General features: G+C 33.8%; 2 protein-coding genes across 2 annotated transcripts in view; both read left to right on the top strand.

Annotated features, from left to right (window-relative positions):
* Positions 1-4,561, top strand: part of LOC148616463 (WD repeat-containing protein 89-like) — a 35,416-nt gene extending 30,855 nt beyond the window's left edge. The window contains exons 12-14 of the mRNA XM_088583523.1: positions 1,255-1,354; positions 2,175-2,258; positions 4,409-4,561. Coding sequence (XP_088439649.1) covers positions 1,255-1,354; positions 2,175-2,258; positions 4,409-4,459 — 235 coding nt within the window. The 3' untranslated portion in view covers positions 4,460-4,561. The remainder of the gene's footprint in view (positions 1-1,254; positions 1,355-2,174; positions 2,259-4,408) is intronic.
* A 9,393-nt stretch (positions 4,562-13,954) lies between these two features.
* LOC148616462 (serine/threonine-protein kinase H1 homolog) lies at positions 13,955-21,339 on the top strand. Its single transcript, XM_088583521.1, has 2 exons — positions 13,955-14,990; positions 20,338-21,339. Exons 1-2 carry the CDS (start codon positions 14,127-14,129, stop codon positions 20,683-20,685), a joined length of 1,212 nt encoding a protein of 403 aa, XP_088439647.1. The 5' UTR covers positions 13,955-14,126; the 3' UTR covers positions 20,686-21,339.

Genomic DNA, 21,339 nt, shown 5'->3' with positions numbered 1-21,339 from the left:
AGTATTTTATGCCATATTTACTGTTAGCACTGTAAGTTACTATACCCTCCCTATAAACAAATTCACTTTGTCTGTATCACGGATATGGAGAGCAGGGTGCATTTGATGCAATCATACCCCTTGTTTGCATTTTATGAAATATTAAACTTATAAACCTAGTTCAGAATATGCTAGAAATGTCCAAAATTGTTCCAGTTTTGGTCCAATTTCACATATTGAAAATCAGGTAGTAGAATGGTGAATGTTGGTCCAGCGGATGGGTGAAATTATCTTTGTAAGTCTTTCCTCAGCAACTTCTAATTACAGCCTCTTGAAATTTTGTATCCAACATCAGGTATGGGTCCCATATTGTAGTATCTGATTTCATACCTGTTGGACATCTACTTCCTGTTTAACAACATTCTTCCATTTCTGTCTGTGACAAATTTTTCAAAACTTTTCTAACATATAGGAGGGGATTAGCTCCTACCAGACTTTCCTCCACATAAGCTTTTGTCAAACTAGTAGAAGGACCAATGTTTGTTTCTACAACTGTGAGTATGTATGAGGAAGCCACTAGATATTGGGTGTGCAACTTCAGTATGGGTTCCCATATTGTGGGATTCAATTTCGGGTCTGTTGCACTTTTACTTTCTGTTAACGGCTACTGGGCCATTTCTGTCTTTGACTCATATTTTTTTAAATGGTTTACTGTTAACACCAAGATGAATGAGATGGTCTGTGCCCTTTCCTGCTGAATAAGACCTTATTTAACCCTTGCTTTGACAATTAGTTTATCTGTTAGTCCCAATTTTCCATCCACAACTCCTTAGAAACTGCGCAATTATATTTGATAAAACTTTCACATTCTTTGTAGAAAATCTAATTATATACCTCCTATTTTGCATCTTGATTTAAATTAATGATGGTGTTTGATGATGCAAGACACTGATTGTCATTCTTCAACAGAAGAGCAATTACCTTCTCCTCTGCACATTCTCCCGATGTACACCATGGATGTTAATGTTAGTTTTACACATTCTTTATAACATAGTGCCATTGTACACCTCCTATTTTGTATTTCAATCTGAATTGCTTCTGGAGTTTTATTCATTCTTATTGGTATTGACATGCAAAATTGGAGGCAGGGAGTATCAATCACAGTTATAGAAATTCTATTTATGCTACTCTAAGCTTCATGATTATTTCAACTTTTTTATTGGACTTTCAAATATAGTAACAGGAGCTGCTTTTCTTTATAATCTTCTTTTTCAGTGGATTACTAAGAGTTTTAGATGTGAACGGAGATGATGTCTCTCATGTACAGACTCTCTCAGAGGGACATACATCCACTGTTAGATGTTCACTTTGGATTGTAAGCCTTTTGTTGTAGTAAATGAATTTCCATATTATTCCTTATTCCATATGATTTATTTATTCATAAGGGGTTCAGTAAAAGTAAATTCTTGCTGAATGGCTAGCTCTGTTTGAAAAGAACAATTTAGGAATTAGGGAGCAAAACAAAACACATTTTGTTGGTTTCTGGGCAAAAAACTGAAGTTAAAGTGTATATGAAATAGTACTACAACGTTCATACTACAAAAAAAAAATAGGGAAAAGGTTTTAAGTATCAGTCTTTATTAAAATCAGACATGAGGTTAAAAACCTACCAAATTCAGTTTTATTTCTTGTTCAGAAAAAGTTTTAGATCATATGACCAGTCTTAGTTTTTCATTTGGTGGTGCACTTTTGGGATCAAATTTATATAGATTGCACATAAAATTAGCACTTAGCAAGAATTATTGTTCTTGATTTGGTTTGAATTGGTTGTAATTAGTGGCAGGTTAAAGTAAAGTTTTCTCAACAGTACATACCTAAATACAAAAAGGATTATTCCCAAATAAATGTATAGCACATGTAGACCAAAAAAGCATCATCTGATCCATGAGTTTTCTACACCATGAATCACCTTACCATAAGCAGTGTCTGAATTTTACTTGGACTGGTACCAAAATGCTGAAGTATTTTTCATTTCGGACAGCAAATGATCATAAGATGGTGAAGTAACTTTCAGGTGAGTAATTCAGTATCCTAGGATCTCTAGTGTTGTTGTTGCTTTTTTGTGTTTTTTTTTTCTTTTGAAAATGGAAAGTGATGAGTCTACTTAGCTTTTATTTGATAATGATCTTTTTCAGAACAATATGTTAGTTACTGGTGGAGAGGATTCCATGTTGTGTTTGTGGTCTGACAGAACCCCAACTCAGAAAAGTGAACCTAAGGTATTACTACAACATATTAGGAAGACCTCATTGCACTTCTTAAGGTCAATTTTCCATCAATTTAAACGCTGTCAGGCATTTGAATGGTCCAGAGGAAAAACATGGCATTAATGACTTATATTTTAGAGGTATAGCCACAAAAAAGGACCCTTAGCCCAAAATAAAAAAAAAATCCTAGATTCTCTTTCCTTCCTGACCAATTTTTTTCACCCTTTCTGAAAACAATTATTTTTCTTTTTTTTCCCAATTTAGATCAATTTCTTTCAATTGAAAGCATTTTGATAAAATATAAATAAAATAAAATTTGCCACAAGCCCTTAATTTTTAAAAATTTTAGATGAGAATGTATATTTTTTTTATTATGGCCTTATGTAAGCATGACATTATTTGATATTTGGACTTGATATTTTTTTATATATATTTCTGAACCAAAGATTGAATAATCCAAAAACCTGTCTAAACCAGTCATTTTTCTGTCCCTTTACATCAGCTTCAAAGTATTTTGAACCTGTGTAAACTGGACACCTGTCTTAACCAATCAAATTTCATAGTTTAAGCAGGGTTTGGTTTAGACAGATTTTACTGTAAACCCATATATTAGACATGACATCAATGATTAGGACTTCATAGGTATAGAGACAATAAAAGTGTATTGACTTGAAATAAAAACAATGTATAGATGAGGCTTAGAATGGGGATATAAAACCATGAGGCTTCACAGAGTGTTTTTTTTTTCATTTTATGCTGAATTCATACATCACGTAATGTTATAGCACAGTGTAGGATTTGTCATCTTGGGACACTTAATTCCATGTGATAACTTTAGTTAAGGTTTACCAAATGTATTGATATTTTTATATGATTTTACTAACCACAAAAGAAAGGTTCCTGTATACCGGTACATTTTCGGAATTGACAGGATTCAGTTTAGTCAGGTAAAATTACTACAGTTTGAATAGGAATTTCTACAGGACTTTGAAATTAGCTCGGTTTAGAGTGAAATTAGATTTTCTCAGGATTTGCTTTCCACAATTTTCGCTGTAATTTGGACTTTGTAGCCTCTACTACCATTTTAGAAGAGAAGGGTAAAAATAGGTGCTAATTTTAAACCATGCAGAATTTTTTTTTCTGATTTTAATTATTTTTTTTTATTGTGTTCCATATTTAATTCTGGCAAACAAATGTATCTAGCAGATTTTATGTGTTTTGGACTGTTTTCAAATTATAGGGATCAAATTTGGGCAACGCCAATACATACAACTTTTTTTACTTTTTGTCCAATTTCGAAAAAAAAAATTAGATCAGATATTTCTTACAGTTTTCAAGTTGTAAGGGGTGAAAATGACCAAACTAGAAACAATCGACTTCTTATAATTGGTCTGATTTTGAACATTTTAAATTAAATTTAAAATTTTGTGCTAAACAGTGTCTAAACCATTTGTTGTGTCGATAATAAATTGTAAGTCCCTATGCTTAAGTGTGTCCAGGACTAATATTGTGTCCACACTTGCCCAAACTGTTCAGGGTTAGACCACTGCAATCGTATCATGCTGTGCTTGGTGAAGCTTTTCATTATTTTCAGTCAAGAGTTAATATACTTTTATTGTCTTATTACTGCAATCCTAATCACTTTTTAAATCAAGTTTAATTTCATATGACATGTTTATTATGTTTCTTCCCCACTAGTGTCCCCTGATAGTCATGATATGATAAGTAGGTCGTTCATGCAATAGTAGGAAAGTAGGCGGTGCAAAGTGTTATAGACTGTTACTGACTGTGTATCATCAATAAATATACTGTTAATGCATTTTGGTTGCATAAATAGAACGATTGCAGTACAAATATTACTCTTCTGTTTTTGCTGGGATTTGTCGGAAAAAATCGGCAATTATGATCTATATTCATCCAACTTAGACTACATGAAAAGGGCAATTTTTTTTATTCAGAACAAGTCGTATGAACTTTTCTTATGTTTAGTCTATAAAAAGAAGATAATCTTTTCTTTTGGTCACTTCAGTATGCATATTTGCAATTGTTGAATTCCTCGACTCCTCTAACTTACATTGATAGACCTTGTATTTGGTAACAGAAAGAAATATTATTTTACACTTCTTTACCAATAGGTGCTTAGTATTTATCTTTTATTGCAGAGTAAACTTAAGATGAAGAAATCTGTGAAGAAGAAGTCTGTACCTTACTGATAAGCATTCTGTGAGGTAGCTGAGTCAGAGTAGGAACAGTTCATTCTGGAGTATAGATACCATTATCTTCATTGTCAATATCAATAAAGTTTTATAATAAAATGATTTTTTTTTTCAAATTTTAAATATGTAAGGTATTGATTTCTGTTGCTGTAAGATAGTATTATTAACATCTTACTTTTTAATGGTATTTCCTTCATAAAGTGAATGCAAAATCTGGAGTAAAAAGCAATCCAGAGAATTCAAGGTTTTGACAGAGTTTCTTATTACTTTGTCTTATAATAGCACAATATGTAGAAATATGAGGTACATGTAATTACCTACCCATCTAAGAGCTTTAGAAATTTTTAATGACATGTTTAGTTGATGTAGCAAGAGTATTTTTTTATGCCATATGATTATTGGGAAGGAAGCCGGGGTATCACCTACTGCTAACAGTTTTTTCTGTTGTTAGTTTTAGTTTTGTTTCTTAGGATCCATTAAATTAATGTTGGACAACTTCAGAAACTGTCCATGCTAGCAAATCTGTTCACACATATTTGAAACACTAGTTTTTATACAGGAGGATTTTCAATTTTTCAGACAATAAATCAAAAACACTTTTATGAAACTTTGGTGAATTGTTCATATCTATTGAAGTAAGCTCCCTTCCGATTTGTGTAAATGTCAAATTTTACGTTTTCATGTTATGAAGTTTTACTCTTTAAAAAAAGGCGAAAACAGCCAAGGAAATTTTATTCATTGAAAAATCATTGAAAACGCACCATTTGTTATGATGATCAGCTAATAAATATAAAATATACTAGGTAACCTCAGAAAAAATATAAATTCATTAAAAGCATAAGGAGAAGTTAAAAGGGCAATGGGTGTATCATGGGCTTAAAGCGCAGCTCTTTATATGAAAAGAATAGAGTTAAAACCATTTTCAGCTACATTACCAATGTTGAAAGCAGAGATCTAGTAGCCACTCTGCACAGTCTGTCCATCACATTTTATCTGTATATGTAACACAAAAAGTATTTACACATTGATATGGGAACATTGCACACTGTTTTATACCCACTTTTTGTATGTGTTTTGGATGCCGCTTTTAATGTGAAAAAAATTATTTTGGTAAGACTGTTGTTTACCCGTAGGCTGCAGGAGTGTTCTTTAACACCAAAAAATGACACTTTTTAACAATGCATTTTACCTGTATTACTATGATTTATAGATTTATTAGTGATTTCCTTTGACGTTCTAAAAATTCCTGACTTAAGTCAAATGGTAATACTTTTAAGTATATCAAACATTCCTTGGTTTCTGTCTGTAACCTTGATCGATTGGTACTGATTTTCAGAGTTTATAATCTCAATCATGTCTTCAAAATACTATGCGGTCGAGATCTATTGGCATTTAGATTTGCTTTTGTAATCTTTCGAACGAGTTATGGCCTTCATGCAATAACATACAATGTATATGCATAATATCGTCCTTTAGTAATATGATCAAGTTGTAGATCTATATGTTCGAAATATGAATTAAGTTCAAATGCACGGTCAGATCAATTAACCCTTAAGTGTATTGTGCTTCGATCTGTCTGTCGGTGCTAAGATCAATTTTCCGGATATTTCCGTTTCTTGGTAAATAATACTTGTCAGCGCCAGTATGTCTGTCCTACTAGTTTTACTATACTTTTCATCGTATGTAAAATAATTACAAAGTAGCACATGTAATTACAAATGTACTAGTTTTCCATATTTTATGATTGTCGGTTTATTATACCAACGTACTGTAAATAGATTTTTATAGATCTTGTGAAAACTTTTACATCTTTGGAAATGAAGATCGTGTTTTAACTAAAAGGGGCATTTATATATCATTTTTATATATATTTTTTTTTTCAAAAGTAACGGGTTTCCTTTCACAAATGTACTATGAAAGGTATATTGGTATTGCTGAATCTTACCCTCGTCTTGAAAGAAAAATTTCAAGTTTCAAATATCAAAGAAGTAGCAGTATATCGGAGGAACAAATTCATGAAACCTTGACGGAAACACACGAAGAATATTTTTTCAACACAATGAAATAGAAGAGTACACACAGGAAACACGAAAGCACAAACCCACAAGTACGTGAGGTCAGGACCCTATATAAGACTGTATGCCGCACCCCTTTTTTCTATCTGACAGAATTTTCACTTTTTTTTTCTCTCTTTCTATACAATATGGATCACTACAAATTCAAAATCAACCATAAAACTGCAGTTACTATCCACGAAGAACAAAAAATATGTCCGGCAGAAAAAAGGGGGCATCCAAAGGCTCATATAGGGTCCTGTCCTCACGTACTTTTGCACAAACCCCATCATTAGCGGAGTCGGTGAAAGGTGGACACTCGTCGTGCTCTCGTTGAAGGTGAAGTCCGGTGAATGTAGAACACCTACAGATGGCAGAAACGGACATTTAGGTCCTTGTGACGACCACAGAACTTTTGAAATGAAAAATTTAATCTGTGCGTAACATACCCCAGTATTTATGTGTCGTAACTAGAAATTCGGTGTGATGGTAACACTAAGTGAGGAGACTAAAGATGTAACTACATGTACATAGAGTAGAAAAATTGAAGTCGTCGCGTTTGTCATAGATTTTAGTTCATATAGCCTTCCTCTTATGTCAATTTCGGGATGAAGCTCAAGATATGAGGCAGACAGTACCGAGTATATTATTTTATTTTATTTTGATTTTAAGCTCTTTTAGCCTGATTAGATGAACATAATAATATTTTTGAAGATCTAGAGGAAATAAAGGACTATGCCAATTTGTGTTTCTGTTGATAGAGTAAGATTCGATGAAGTCTGCCTTGTAGGTATACCGATGAACAATTCAGCAAGCAACGATGCATAATTGGTGCCCAACGGAATGAAAAAAAATAATGTATTGAATTAAAACAGCCAATGGCGGATCCAGAGGGGGGTGCAAGGGGTTGACACCCCTTTTTGAAAATGTCATTTTCACGTGTAAAATTGACAAAAAAATAGCAAATAATGTACCAGCACCCCCTTTTTTCTGAAAACCCCCGGCTGGCAACCCTCCTTTTCAAAGTGTCTGAATTATTGAACATTGAATGTGTTCTCCGTCAATATCTTTGCAAGAGATAAACGGAGGGACGCTGTACTGCGTCCTCAAAAACACTATTATGCCTTCAAGCGATAAACGAGAAAAGAATTTAAAAAAAATAGCAAAGGGATGTTTAAATTTTTTACACTTTACACGAAATAACCTGGTTTATAAATATTCTAAACTGCATGACCCAACTAGCTTAACTCTTCCTTTTTAAACGACCGCAAAAAATTGCCGTCGTATTATGTTATATGTTGTCGACATTGTATTTTCCCTTTCCGCGATAACTATAATTGTAGCTAAACAGGTTTATTATATAGATAGCAGTGCCTTATCGAATGTCTCCAGTGTAATAAATTTCAAAAATTTACACTGTGAAATAAATTCGGTAATTTCACTCTCGGACTTTCTACCGCTTTGATATAAATCTGCCAATCACAGAATTCAAAATTCATGTTGAAAATATCCATAAATTATGAAGAAAATCTATAGTATGGATAGGATAATCGATTGGTTATCGTGAATAACTAAGATATGATCACTCGTGCAAAAACGCTTGAGGATTTAACTCGTGCGCTTAACAAGTTCCGCACACTCATTAAATCTAGGCGTTTTTTCGGCAGTGGTAATAATATTTTGGTTATTCACTCTTTCCAAGTAATTATCCTATTACTATCATGTCTATGGCTGTAGAGAACCAAATGACGTGAAATTAATCTTGCTATTTAAAATGAGGTCACTTATACGTATACGTTTACCGTTCTGCAAAAAAGGACCGAAGGGGTAAAATATTTGCTTTATTTAAAATTTATGTAGAAGGTTTATTTGTCAAAAATCAGTGGTTATCACTCAAAACTTCAACGAAGTTTTCTCCGATTTAAGTTTCCGCCGAGGAGAAAGTACAGTAGTTATGTAGATTTTGTTGTTTTTTGTTTTTTGTTTTTTTTTCTGTTGTTTATTTTGTAGAATTTCAAACACTCTTTTTTAATTAATTACACGTACTTTCTGCTTTATACACTGAATTTTCTGGAGGTATAATGAAATCCTATAACACAAGGTCTATAAGGCTAGTTAATATATTTATCTGTTGCTTGAACAAATTTATCAGATTCATTTTTAATCCCATAGTAATTTATATATCCGGATTTGACTCCATGAGTGATGAGTTTCTGAATAGTGTACACACTGATATCATTGCATAATATAGGTTCCCACTATCGTGCAATTACAAGTAGCTACGATTGCCGCTATTGTCTAATTGTAACTGATCGTGAAACTTTTTTTTCTAGAATTACATGTTTGGGAATAGATGCGCTTGGTTACAAGCAGAAAATGATCATTACAGTACATATCTGTGCGGAATGCACATCGTACAAAATGTAATACATGGACTCTGAAGCTTATGACAGTGTGATATTTGCCGTAGTAATGTATGCATATATATTTAAGAATTAGAAAAAGATGAACGACATCGCGATCAGACACAACGCCGAGCCCAAAGAGCAAGGAGAGCAGCGAGAAGGCGGTTTTGGATTCGGTCATCGATAACAGAGGAGATAAGACAGCAATTTGGACAGTTTACTAGTCCACTAGACACACATTTAAGGTATGATGATCCATTGCGTTCCAAATCTGCGACATTTTTTGATGAAGTAATGCAAAACATTTCTCTAGGTATCGAAAGGGACAAGCCTTAGAAGTCTTTTCTCGCTAGGACTGAAACTAGCTGTGACCCTCAGACACCTTGCCACTGTGGACAGCTATAGGATCACTAGCGTATGCATTCAGATGTGGGTTGTCCAGTATTTCTGAGATGATTCCAAAGGTTTGTCAAGCCATCGTAGAAGCGTACAAAGACGAAGTGTTCAACCTAACCGTGACATATGAAGCCTTGCGATGATTGGCAAGTCAATTTGAGTATAAAAGGTAAGTTCCACACGCAATGGTAGCCCTTTATGGTAAACATGCATGCATTGCGATCAAGAGGCAACCGGAAACTAGCAGCCTATATTTCAATGACGAAAGATTTTTCCATATCACTTCTAGTTTTAGTAAATGCCGATTATAAATGTGTCTGGATAGAGCTTGATGGGAAAGGTCACATGTCAGATACATGTATACTCAGATTTTATGCGACTCTGAGCTATGAAACCATAGGTCTTCTGCCATCTTGTCCGTTGACAGCCAGACCTGATGACAATATAAATATGCCATTTTTTTATCCTAAGGGGTGATGCCTTAATTCGCTTTAATAAACTACCTGAAGAAACCATATACATTTAGCATGTCTAGGGAGGAAATAATTTTCAACTATAGAACTTTTAGGTAGAGAAGAGTTGTGGAAAATGCTTTTGACTTACTCGCTAACAGATTCCGTTGTTTGCTGAGAACTCTAGAAAGGAAACCAAATAAGGTTAAAGATATTGTTGAGGTGATATACAATAGTTCTTCATAATCTACTGCGATTGGGGTATCCAGGAAATACAGCACAAGAATCAGATCACGAAGATGAAAACCACAATTTGAAACCCGCAAGGAACTTTATTTCCTCCTTTTCAGCTCCGGAAAAAGAAGTGATGGTTTTCTTTTTCTTGTCTTTTCCACGGTTGTTCACCTTTTCTACCGTAGGTGGCTCTTCCGCGATTGTCCCAGGAAAAAGCTACAACCACAGCCTTTCCCTTTCCTTTCCTACCTCTATCCTTAGGTGGCATATTAATATAGGAAGTAGCAAGGTTTGATCAACCGATGCTGTGTTCAAAATGAAATTCGTTGAATGATAAATATTTCAGATCTAGTCTATGGCAAGAAGTCGTAAATGCACACGACTTACTTAGAGAATTCTTGTCTAATCAAATATATCGAACTAAATCGCAAATGATCGTATCGAATCATATTTGATCGTATGTCAGTCGTGTCGGGTCGTGACAGCTCGTGTCTGATCGTAAGTAATCGTAGCACATCGCAACGAATCGTGGTTGTTTTTTCTTGCCCAAGGCTTATCCCGATGAGTTACGATTCGGCAGTACGATAGATGCGATGTGTTGTAACCCGGTACGAGCTGATACGCTAACCACGATTGAAAATTCGATCATGTTGTTTGACAGTCATAATTAACTTCACGATCACCACGCTTACGATTGCCACGATTGGCGTCAAGATCTGATACGACGTGATACGATCACCACGATTGACCTACGATAGCGTCCACGATTCCAGTCGTGCTAGTGCTAGGGAACGTAGTATAAAATAAATAGAGAAAAAATATCTGCAGGCTGCAACTCCCCCCCCCAAACAAAAAAAAACAAAAAAAAAAAAAAACAAAAAAAAAAAACATCATTTTACACAGGTACAGCGAAAGAGTTGCCACTATATACTCAGTATAGCATAAAAAATAAACACACCCCTCACGCTGACGTACTTTCAAAGAGTTAGAGTAGGGAAACGCTCTCAGACCCACTTGGGGTCTGGGACTAGGCCAGAACGTCAACAGAGCAGCCCAGCCCAGCCGCTATTAGGATATACTCTGAGTTCTACGGCCTGGTATCCCGAAGCCTAGGCTTCTCTACTTCCATCTACTAACAACAATCCCCTAAAGGGACTGTCGTACGAGATCCGTAAGGATAGTCAAGTCCGTAAAAAGCACCAACCGGAGCAATAAACTAAAGGTGAAAACGAAACAAGACATACAGAGGCAAGAAATCCTGACTTGGGACTGGTGCAAAAAATGCGGCGGGGTTGAAGTACTTTTGCGTGATAGCAACCTCCCCTTTAAAATCTGCTCACTGTGGAAAAATTATTACACAATTAAACACACCTAAAATCAGTTCAAAAAATCCTTTGTTACAACGGAAATAAAGCAACTGAATATAAATTACAAAAATGTACAAACTAAGGACTACTTGCAGTTAACGGACATGCCAGCTCTAGACCAGTTTAAACCTACAAAAAATTGTCCCCATCATATGTAAAATAAATCCCAATTCTTCCCATGCGTGGTTGAGAATCACGGTATATCATAAGTCATAAAATAAGTACACAACCCATGTCATGCCAAAAACTGCTTTAAAATATAGTGTTTAATTTCTATGTAAAGATGCTATGAGCGAATCAATGTTAATACAAAAAATTTCTATCCTTAACGATTTGATATAACCATAAGTTATCCCCCACGAATGAGCCCATTCAACAGTTTAGTTAACTTATCGTGTGAGTATCGAGCTTTCCACGTGCTTTGTGTAGTACATGACCGTAAAACGAAGGGTGATAGATACCTGCGCATGTTAATCCTTAACAAGTACATCTGTATTTGAGAATGAGTTCCTAAAAATTGTATCGATTGAAAAATTTTGTGAATGTTTTTACGAGCTTGACCAAGTTGTGATGTCGAAAACTTTAATGTAGTAATTTCTCGATTATATATAGATTCCTTTCGTTAAAATCCGAAACATTGTTACAGTTACGGCTAAATTGAACCAACTGTGATTTGTAAACACCATATGATGGTGACTAGGCGACGTTACCATCTAAAAACGGATAGTTGACAACAATACGAAATGAAAAATCATCGATCCCTTTTATCGTAAATTATAGTATTAAGTTGACCATTATCGACATGAATACTAAGATCAAGAAACGGGCATTCTTTATTATCAAAACTTGCTTTCTTTAAAGACATGCTACAGGATATTTATCTTTAGTATATTAATATTGAAGTCGTCATTGTTTAAAGCCAAAATATCGTCCAAATACATGTAACCACATGTGTTATTAAATCTTTCTACCAAATGTTGTTTGGAAGGGTGTTTATTCTTGCATAAATTGTGATTCGTTATAATACAGAAAGAAGTCCGCAATAAGTGGTGCACAATTGGCCCCAATGGGAACTCTAATAACTTGACAATAAACATTTTCGTCAAAGAGTTCGGAAATTTGGTCTATTAGGAATTCGAGTGCTGTAAACATATCAAAAGAAGTCCAAATTAACGTAGTTTTGTATGTTTTTCGTTTTTAAATAATGATCTAGATAAATTCGATCATGCGCAAATTTATTCACATCCCGATAAGCCTGGCTCCGTTGGTGCATGAATGGCCGGCGATAGCAGTTACAGTTGTCAATGGAAATCTTTATTCAGGAAGTGCTGTTGATTAATGATTCAAATTTATAATTAAAAAAATGTAAATAATGATAAGTATTATATATAATTAGTAATTTTAAATATGAATTATTAAAAAATATAATACTGGTAGAATAGTTATTGAAAAAAAATCTATGTAGGCAATGATATTCACTTCATTTTACAGAATTTCTTCAAGAACTTTATAGGTCCGTCTTTTTAAGACAAGACTATGGCGAATTGTTTCTTCTTGTCAGTTAAAGTGGGCTCCCTTTCATTAAAAAAAAAAATCTGATTTTACGTTTTTGAGTTGACTTAGACATGCAAAAATACAGTGAAGGCTGATTATATCTGTTGTATTGCAATAAATCAACATGGCCTCTACAAACTTTCATTAAACTTTGGTAAAGATGTTTATTTCAAAGCGCTCATTCGATTTTCATGTAACAGCCAAGAAATGTGCATGGTTTATTCAAAATTCTTGACGAAGTTTAAATTTGTCGACGACATGTTCACCAGTTTTCTTTGAGTATTATTATTACTGTATGCCAATTACTGTAAATGATATTTAAAAAGGTAATAATTTAACGATAAACTTATTATTTTCAACATTTCGAGATGATATGACTGTTATTTCTATTTATACAGTTGATTTAATCAAGTTTTTTCCCCACTTGAATGTCTCTTCAATTTAATTACCCAACACATTTTAAGTAAGGATGACCGGGGTCCAGTTTCTGCCGGACCAACTATTATTTAGTAATTACTAAACTGATGTGAATTCATTCAATTAATGGAAATGTATTATTATATGATTAAATTTATGAATGATAGGACTGTAATTCAAATTAAAGGTATCCAGTGGGATTTACAACACTCAATGTTTGAATACAGCAATTTTATATCTGTGGAATGAAATCTTCTACAACTACCGGATACAAACTGGACTGTCAAAACTTTTGCCTCGGAAAAGAATCGGGCATACGACTACCGATTCATTGAATTATCCCTTTCAGAACCTCGAAGTCGTTATAACAACTTCTGACGTCTTGCTCACTTGATCACGTGCTAATAATACCCGAAAACAAAAAGCAATACACATAAAATTTGAATATCATTACGCGTATTATTTCTGATTCATTTTCTGAAAATATTGATATATTATATAGTTATTGTTAATTACTGTCAAACATTATATTTTTTAGTCGTATATCGATTGAAATCTGAATTTGGGTAATCACAATACTTTATACACATTCCAATAATCAGAGATCTCTTTCGCGGCGGAATACACATTACTGAGCAAGTGCCTGGAAAGAAAATGGTGGAAGGAAAGATAGTTTTCTTAAAGAATGTTGTGTAGTTAGTTTTTATGAGTAATATGCCTCTTACATGATCCTTCAGGAGAAGCCCGAGAGGCAAAAAATCATGTGAAATTCTATTGTTTTTGTAATGGGATGTCCTAATAGTAAATTGGTACCCGAGGGCCCTACCGATCATCATGTTGTCGAGGTGTTCCCTCCGTCACGGACACGATCAGATCGACCCAGGGATCCAACAAGAGACCCGCGGGGGACAGGACCTCCACCCGAGGGTGAACGACAACACCGTAAAGTAAAAAAATATAGGGACAAATTCGACCCTAGAGTGACAGCGAAATACGACATTAAAGCTCTAATTGGAAGGGGTAACTTTAGCAAAGTGGTTCGAGTCGAACACAAGAACACAAAACAACCATATGCAATAAAGATGATAGATCGTTTAGAGGGTAAAGAAGTTTTTGAATCTGAAGTTGCTGTTTTACGGCGTGTGAAACACACATTCATTATTCAACTTATTGAAGTGTTCGAGTCAAAGGATAAAGTGTATATGGTCATGGAATTAGCAACTGGTGGTGAACTATTTGATCGTATAATAGCAAAAGGATCATTCTCTGAAAGAGATGCAACTAGGGTATTAAATATGGTACTAGCTGGAGTTGATTATTTGCATGGACTAGGAATAACCCACAGGGATTTGAAACCCGAAAACTTACTATATTATCACCCAGGGCATGACTCTAAAATAATGATAACTGATTTTGGTCTCAGTGCAAGCCGTAAAGGACCAGAACAGTTTATGCGGACTACTTGTGGTACTCCTGAATATATTGCACCTGAAATTATTGCACGCAAACCGTACAATTGTCAAGTAGATATGTGGGCAATAGGAGTTATAACATATATTTTACTGAGTGGAACTATGCCATTTGATGATGAAAATAAAACAAGATTATACAGACTCATTTTAAAGGCTAAATACAGTTATGTTGGAGATGTAAGTGTTCAGTGGTATGATTTAAATCCATGGTTAACAAAATTTGTATTCTTGTACATGTACCTGTAGTCAGAAAAAGCAAATGCATTAGAAGAGCTATAGGTGAACATAAACATCTTTAATAATCTTAAAGATGTTGAATAGTTTCCCAACACCAAAAACCTGTCAGGCATGTAAAATTTATTTTCTTGCATTTTCATTTCAGGACATTTTATTTATATTTGTACAATTGTACTTGTATGGAGGCCTTAAAAATAATGTCTGTTAATGGTTACTTTCCCAACAAATATAGTCAATATGTCTGCATTTCCATTTTATTTTTTAATTTTATTCTTTTGGCACAGGTTTAATTAACCTTTACCAAGTCTTGTAGTACAATTTTGCAGTCCACTTTCCAGTAGTAATGTTCCTGTGCAGATAAATAGGAACTGCTATAATAGCAGACTTCACAACAGCGAGTAAATGTCATTTTGACAGTAAACATTTACTAACTTCAGCACTGGTCAATTTAGCCAGAACAAACATTTTTCTCAGTGTCCTGAACTTGACTACATGATTTTAAAGATGTTAATAGATTTCTTAGAAATTGTATTACAAGGTGCCAAACCATTTAACAGAAGGCCGAGGTTTATTTTTGGGGTTACAGGAATCAATTTTCACATTATTTACCAATTGCTAAAAAAAACCAAGTGCTGGTTTTTTTCTGCTTGGTAAAATAATTGTCACTTGCTAAATTTTTTAATACTGTATGTACATTTTGTAATTAAGTAGCGGTCTTTGTAAGAATCATGCAAAATCTGAAAAATGTGATACACCCCCAAAAAGGCTATACATTTTTATTTTTGTAATTAAGTTGTATTATGGGTCTATATATTTTAAGAAGTGTAATTAATCATTCCAATCTGTCTGCTCTTACGAGATAATCAACATTGAAAACTCAATAGATTCTATTGTAGTTGAGTGTTATGTACAGAGTTATCTCCCTTAATTTTGAATCTATATGATTTCAATCATGGCAAAATTCGTCTGACCGTCAGACATGACCGCCACTTTTTGCTGCCAGTCCGGTAAAATTTTCGTGTTTCAGGACCAGATGTCCAGTACATTTTTTTATATTGGACACGCCTCAACCTGCACTTCCGGTTTAAAGATGGCATCCGAATCTAGGCAAATATAAATTGGATCAGAGAAATGATTTCGGTCTGGAAGATAATTGTTTGGTCCAGCAGATTTTGTTAGGTTGCCGGACCAAATGTCTGACAGGTTGAAAAATGATTTCGCCAGGTCTGTAATTTTTAACTCCTAAGAACACAGATTATATGAAAAGCCGAATGTTAATTTCTGTTTACTATGGAAATTCAAACAAAATGTCAAAAATAGAGATATATTGTACATGTATGTAGGCTTTTCAGCAGTGAATCACATTTTTCATGATTTTTAGTTTAAACAATTTACAGTGTAAACAGCTACATGTAAAATACAATCAAAATAGGCAATTGTTCTCCCATTTTTTTATGGTCTTCAGTGAAGCTGTAACAGTTTGATCAATGTTTTTTTTTTTATTGTCCAGCTGGCATTTATTGCTTGTGGTGCCACTATCTGCATCTTGGCCTACTTCTGTGATTTTTCGTTTGTATACATTATTGAAACATGCCTTTATTTGTCGATTCTAGCTGGTATTCCAATGTACATTGTGTACATGTACAGTTTTTGTATAGTCTAGTGCCAAAAAGGGGCCTGAAACAAGCATTTTTCTGAAGTCCAGACAATTATTTGAGTTAAAGTGAAAGGATCTCATTTAAATTGTAATACATGTATGCAGTGTTACATGTATACCTGTAAGGCCTTAAAAAAAACGTGTTTCTGGTAACGTCCTTTTCAAAATTAGGGTAGGTAGGTAGGGTTTGTTTATTTTGTTTTTTTTTTGGTAGGGGGGGGTGTTTTTTCTTCTCTGCTGGCACTGTTCAAAATGCATTCAATTTTTATTTGAGCTGTCTTTGAAGACTCTTCGCGTTCTACCTCAAAAACTTCCATCAAAGTACATCGATGCTCCAGACACTTCAGTAGGTTTTTAGCCTCCAAGTACTAACATTTTGCAGTTTTGATTGCAGATACTGAACTCGCACTGGCATTTGCCATAGCGTTCTTACTGTGATAATGGGTCTCCACACCGGAGACCGATTTGAATACAATAAAATGCAAAGCGGTGATGGAAAATGCTGAAATTCCGGATTTTTTTTGCCGACGCCATAAAAAAGTTAGGGTCGAGGGCACAAACTAGGGTCGGTCGGGTTACCAGAAACACATAATTTTTTTTTTTAGGCTTAAAGGAAGTTGAGATTGATTTTAAAGGACCTTAAATAGAGGTTGTGACAGGACCATTTACATACATGTAGTAGAAAATAGTGGTCAAGATGCGGCCACTTGGTTTTTGGTCAATTTCTAATCCTGTATTAATCAAAATTCAAAGGTGTAACCAGTCTTTAAAATTAAGACTACAAATGTAGTCCACCAACCAGTGCTGGTAAAAATAGAGGCTGCCTTGCAGAAATTTTACTTCAATGCCAATGTAACCTACATGTATATAAAATTCTTTTCTGATTAAGGATAGGGGCTAGTCTGAAATAAAGACAGCAAAGACTGTGTAACTGTATCATGCTTGAATGGTTTGTCCATACTGTTCAGGGTTTTAACTCAGTGGTTGCATCTTTATGTACATGTAGCTGTACCCTTCTAGATATTTTATTTACATTTACATATGTACCTTTGCTATTCCTTTAACATTGAACCTGAACTCTACTACAGTCAAAAGTGTTTTAGTCACCACCTGTATACAATATACAGTTATAACCTGTCTTACAAGAATTGAAGATTGTAATGGAAATATCCCAATGTAATGCACATGTACATTTAAAAAGACCAGTCTTATGTGACCATGAATTTGGTCTCCCTTGGAAAGTCACTTTAGACTGGTTGGACTGCACACATGTACCACTAGAATTTAAAAAAACCTAGGACATTGATTTAAATGCGTGATTAAACTTTAATATAACCACCAAAAAAACATGATATAATCAGATATTGGTATCTTGCTGCTGTCGTCATCCATAAATATTTTGTCATACATGTAGCACAAAAGAAGACTGTGATTGATTGTGGGGATGTGGGTAAATGTGTCCCAAAAGGGCCAGGAACTATCAATTTCATGATGCCTGGACCATAACTTGACTATAATTGAATGACTCTCTTTAAAATTGCACCATAAGGCAAGGTTTTGACCTTAAATTTTAGCTTGATACATGTAGAAAATATAAAATTTTGAAAATTCCTAGAACAATGAACAAGCATTTTCATTATTGTGGACAATAACCTGACGTATAAGTTAATTTATCTCTTTAAAATTGTTCAACAATGTGCCATACCCTATAGGAAGATGGGGGTTTGTAAGTGGAACAATTTGTGAGTAAGTGGTCACTAAGGGGACACTAATTCTGGTCAAATTCTAACCCTGTGTCAAATATTTATTTGAATATTCAGAGCTGTATCAAGCTTGAAGTGTGTTTTTACTGGTTAAAACTGTTCAGAGTTCTGTTATTCCACCTGTTAAGCATTTTATTTGAATGTAGGAATTTCAACTTTCACTGAAATACATGTAAGGGGACCAATTTCACCTTTAAATGTATCTCATTTGTTTCTTTATACATATACAAATATATATATATGTACATGTACATGTATGTAGCTTTACATGTATGTGTAGATACATGTATGTACACACAGTGTTTTACATTTACAGTAGTAATTACATGTACATTTGATCAATATCACATGTATGTTTAATTACATTGTTTTCAATTTACATGTACATGTTAATTCAATTACTGAATTATTAAGTTAGAGACTTATTCACAAGGCCATACATTTGAGTATTAAAACCTTTTGTCCATACCATGAGTATGGTTGGCATTGAAAGGTTGACACATCTACAAAAATGTATTTGACTTAATGTTGACATACAAAAAATGTACAAAGTACAAGTAGACATCATTGACCAATGAAGGTTGTAAATTTTAAAAATTGTTTTTCAAATACAATGTACATGTAATTTCTAATACAAGAGATATAAAGCAAAAAGTAAAATTGTTGAACATTTACATGTATATGTAACATTAAGTTTTGTGTTTTACATGTACCTGCATCACAAATGCTGAAAGCAAGTCTAGTTAAACTCTAGACATTTAATACATGTATACATGTAAAGGTACATGAAACTAAACCTTCAATTATAGTAAATAGAGCCTGATCTAGACATTGATGACAAGACAAAGTTTCAGTAAGTTTTGTTTCTATTTCAAAAACTTCTCCCTGTCAAAGACAAATGGGAAAATTGAGCACTAACAAGGAGAAGTTTAGCTCATTCCTCCCTCTATATTAGGCCCTGTGTATACATTTCAAGAAATAGAAAGGTTCTACCCCGTCAAATACTATTTTGGACATGTTTGTAATGAAAATAAGGGAACCAATAACTCCTGGTAATGTTACTCTGCTAATGGTTGAATGTTACAATAAGAATCAATAAATATGATGAGTCTCAACTCAGTGAAGTGAAGTCACCCATAGGTTTTTTCTTAACTGTAAATGACAATGTACATATATACAAAAATGTATACATGTATGTACATGTATATATATATGTATTTGTATGTATACATGTATGTACATGTACATATACAGTGTATGTTCAAAATATTTTTGAAAGAGCTAAAAAACATTTCTTGTAGTTAACTTGTACATTACTGTTCAGGACACTTAATTCTAATGAATCATCATTAAATACACTATAAATTAATGCTATTTGATACGATGCATTGAAAAATACAAAAAAATATTTTGGTTGAAAGAAAATTATAGTTTTATGTTTTATATTTCAATGTACTTTAAACAACACAGTCTGATTTATTTTTTCAATGAACCTAGGCATATATTATATTTCGATAAAAGAAATTAAAAAATCTCTGAGGAACCCAAGCATACACTGTATTTTGATATTGAAAAAAAATGTAAAGATAGGGAAATCACTAGGTTGCTCATGTACAATTTTGTAGGATAGAATTTGAGAAACTGCATGACTCGACTAGACAAATAATGGACATTGGCTATCAGGTTGAGTAATTTTAATAAGTGAAGGAACTTAAGGTAACTAGGCCTGAAGCACTTGATTTAGATTGCCAAGTATAAACTTAATACATACATGTACATGTACATATATATGTATTATATGAAAACCTAAAACTGTTGCCTTATTTTAGAGTTTCATTAATTTAATGGATTTGTTTTGGTATTTCAGCATTGGAAGGAAGTATCTGATATAGCCAAAGAATTTATTAACAAGTTATTGACAGTTGATCCTAGTGACAGAATGACAGCTGCACAAGCTCTGAAACATTCATGGCTGACATCTCTTGCAAGCAACAAGAATCTACACCGTACTATCTCTCAAAACTATCTTCATCGCATGTCTACTCGTGCCAACAGCACCAAAAGTGCCAAATCTACACGTTCAACAAAGAGTAACAAGTCCAATCGTTCAGGTCGTTCTTTACGTTCCGAACACCGACGTGTTCAGCCAGAGGAAATTGATGAACTCCATCGTAACCCTGATGTTCAAGCAGATCTTGCTTCTCTTGGTAGATAAATGTGTTTTCTTATTAAGGTCTTTTTACTCATATTGTTATATTTTGTTGTTCTGGAGCCTTCCAGTTTGTAAAATCTACATGCACTAATTGTTAAGTCACAAAAACTTATCAGGTTAAAATTGATTCAAGGTTTAATTGTTGACTTCAAATTAACAGGATAAATTAAAAGATCTTTTGATTTCTCTTCAATCTTTTGTATTGTTGGAGGTTAATGACACAAACTATTTACATTTATAGAACCTATATTTTCCTGTGGTAGATAATAGGTCATTCAAAAAGTGAAATAAATTTCAACAAAGGGTTCCTTGTGTTCTTATACATTACGGATTATCCCATGTAGCTATTGATCTGAGTTTCTTATACAGGATTTAATTCTTTTCAAAACCCTGACAAGAAGCCCGTGGGAATTCATCCCTCTGTTCATTGGTACTGTGACAAACCTATGTTTATTACCATGTATTGTATTGAATATTTACTATCAGACTTATAACTTTACCCCCTACTTGGAGTTTATTGTCACTTTATCTGTTTTCTTATAGTGTCTCTCACTGACATGTACTAAAACTGATGCCATTTATAGTAGTTGTACACAACAACATTTTTATTATTTCTTCTGACACTATTAATATATTTCTTTACAGTTGTTTTAAATA

This window comes from Perna viridis, chromosome 5 (assembly GCF_037379345.1).
Source record: "Perna viridis isolate PV_CMFRI_1.1 ecotype Kerala chromosome 5, ASM3737934v1, whole genome shotgun sequence".
Lineage (NCBI taxonomy): Eukaryota > Metazoa > Mollusca > Bivalvia > Mytilida > Mytilidae > Perna > Perna viridis.
This window is presented reverse-complemented; position numbering and strand designations above follow the sequence as displayed.

Coding starts and splice junctions, on each gene's coding strand:
- LOC148616462 (XM_088583521.1), top strand. CDS start 14,127: ATGGGATGTCCTAATAGTAAATTGGTACCCGAGGGCCCTACCGATCAT. Junction 14,991..20,337: donor AATACAGTTATGTTGGAGAT/GTAAGTGTTCAG, acceptor TTGGTATTTCAG/CATTGGAAGGAAGTATCTGA.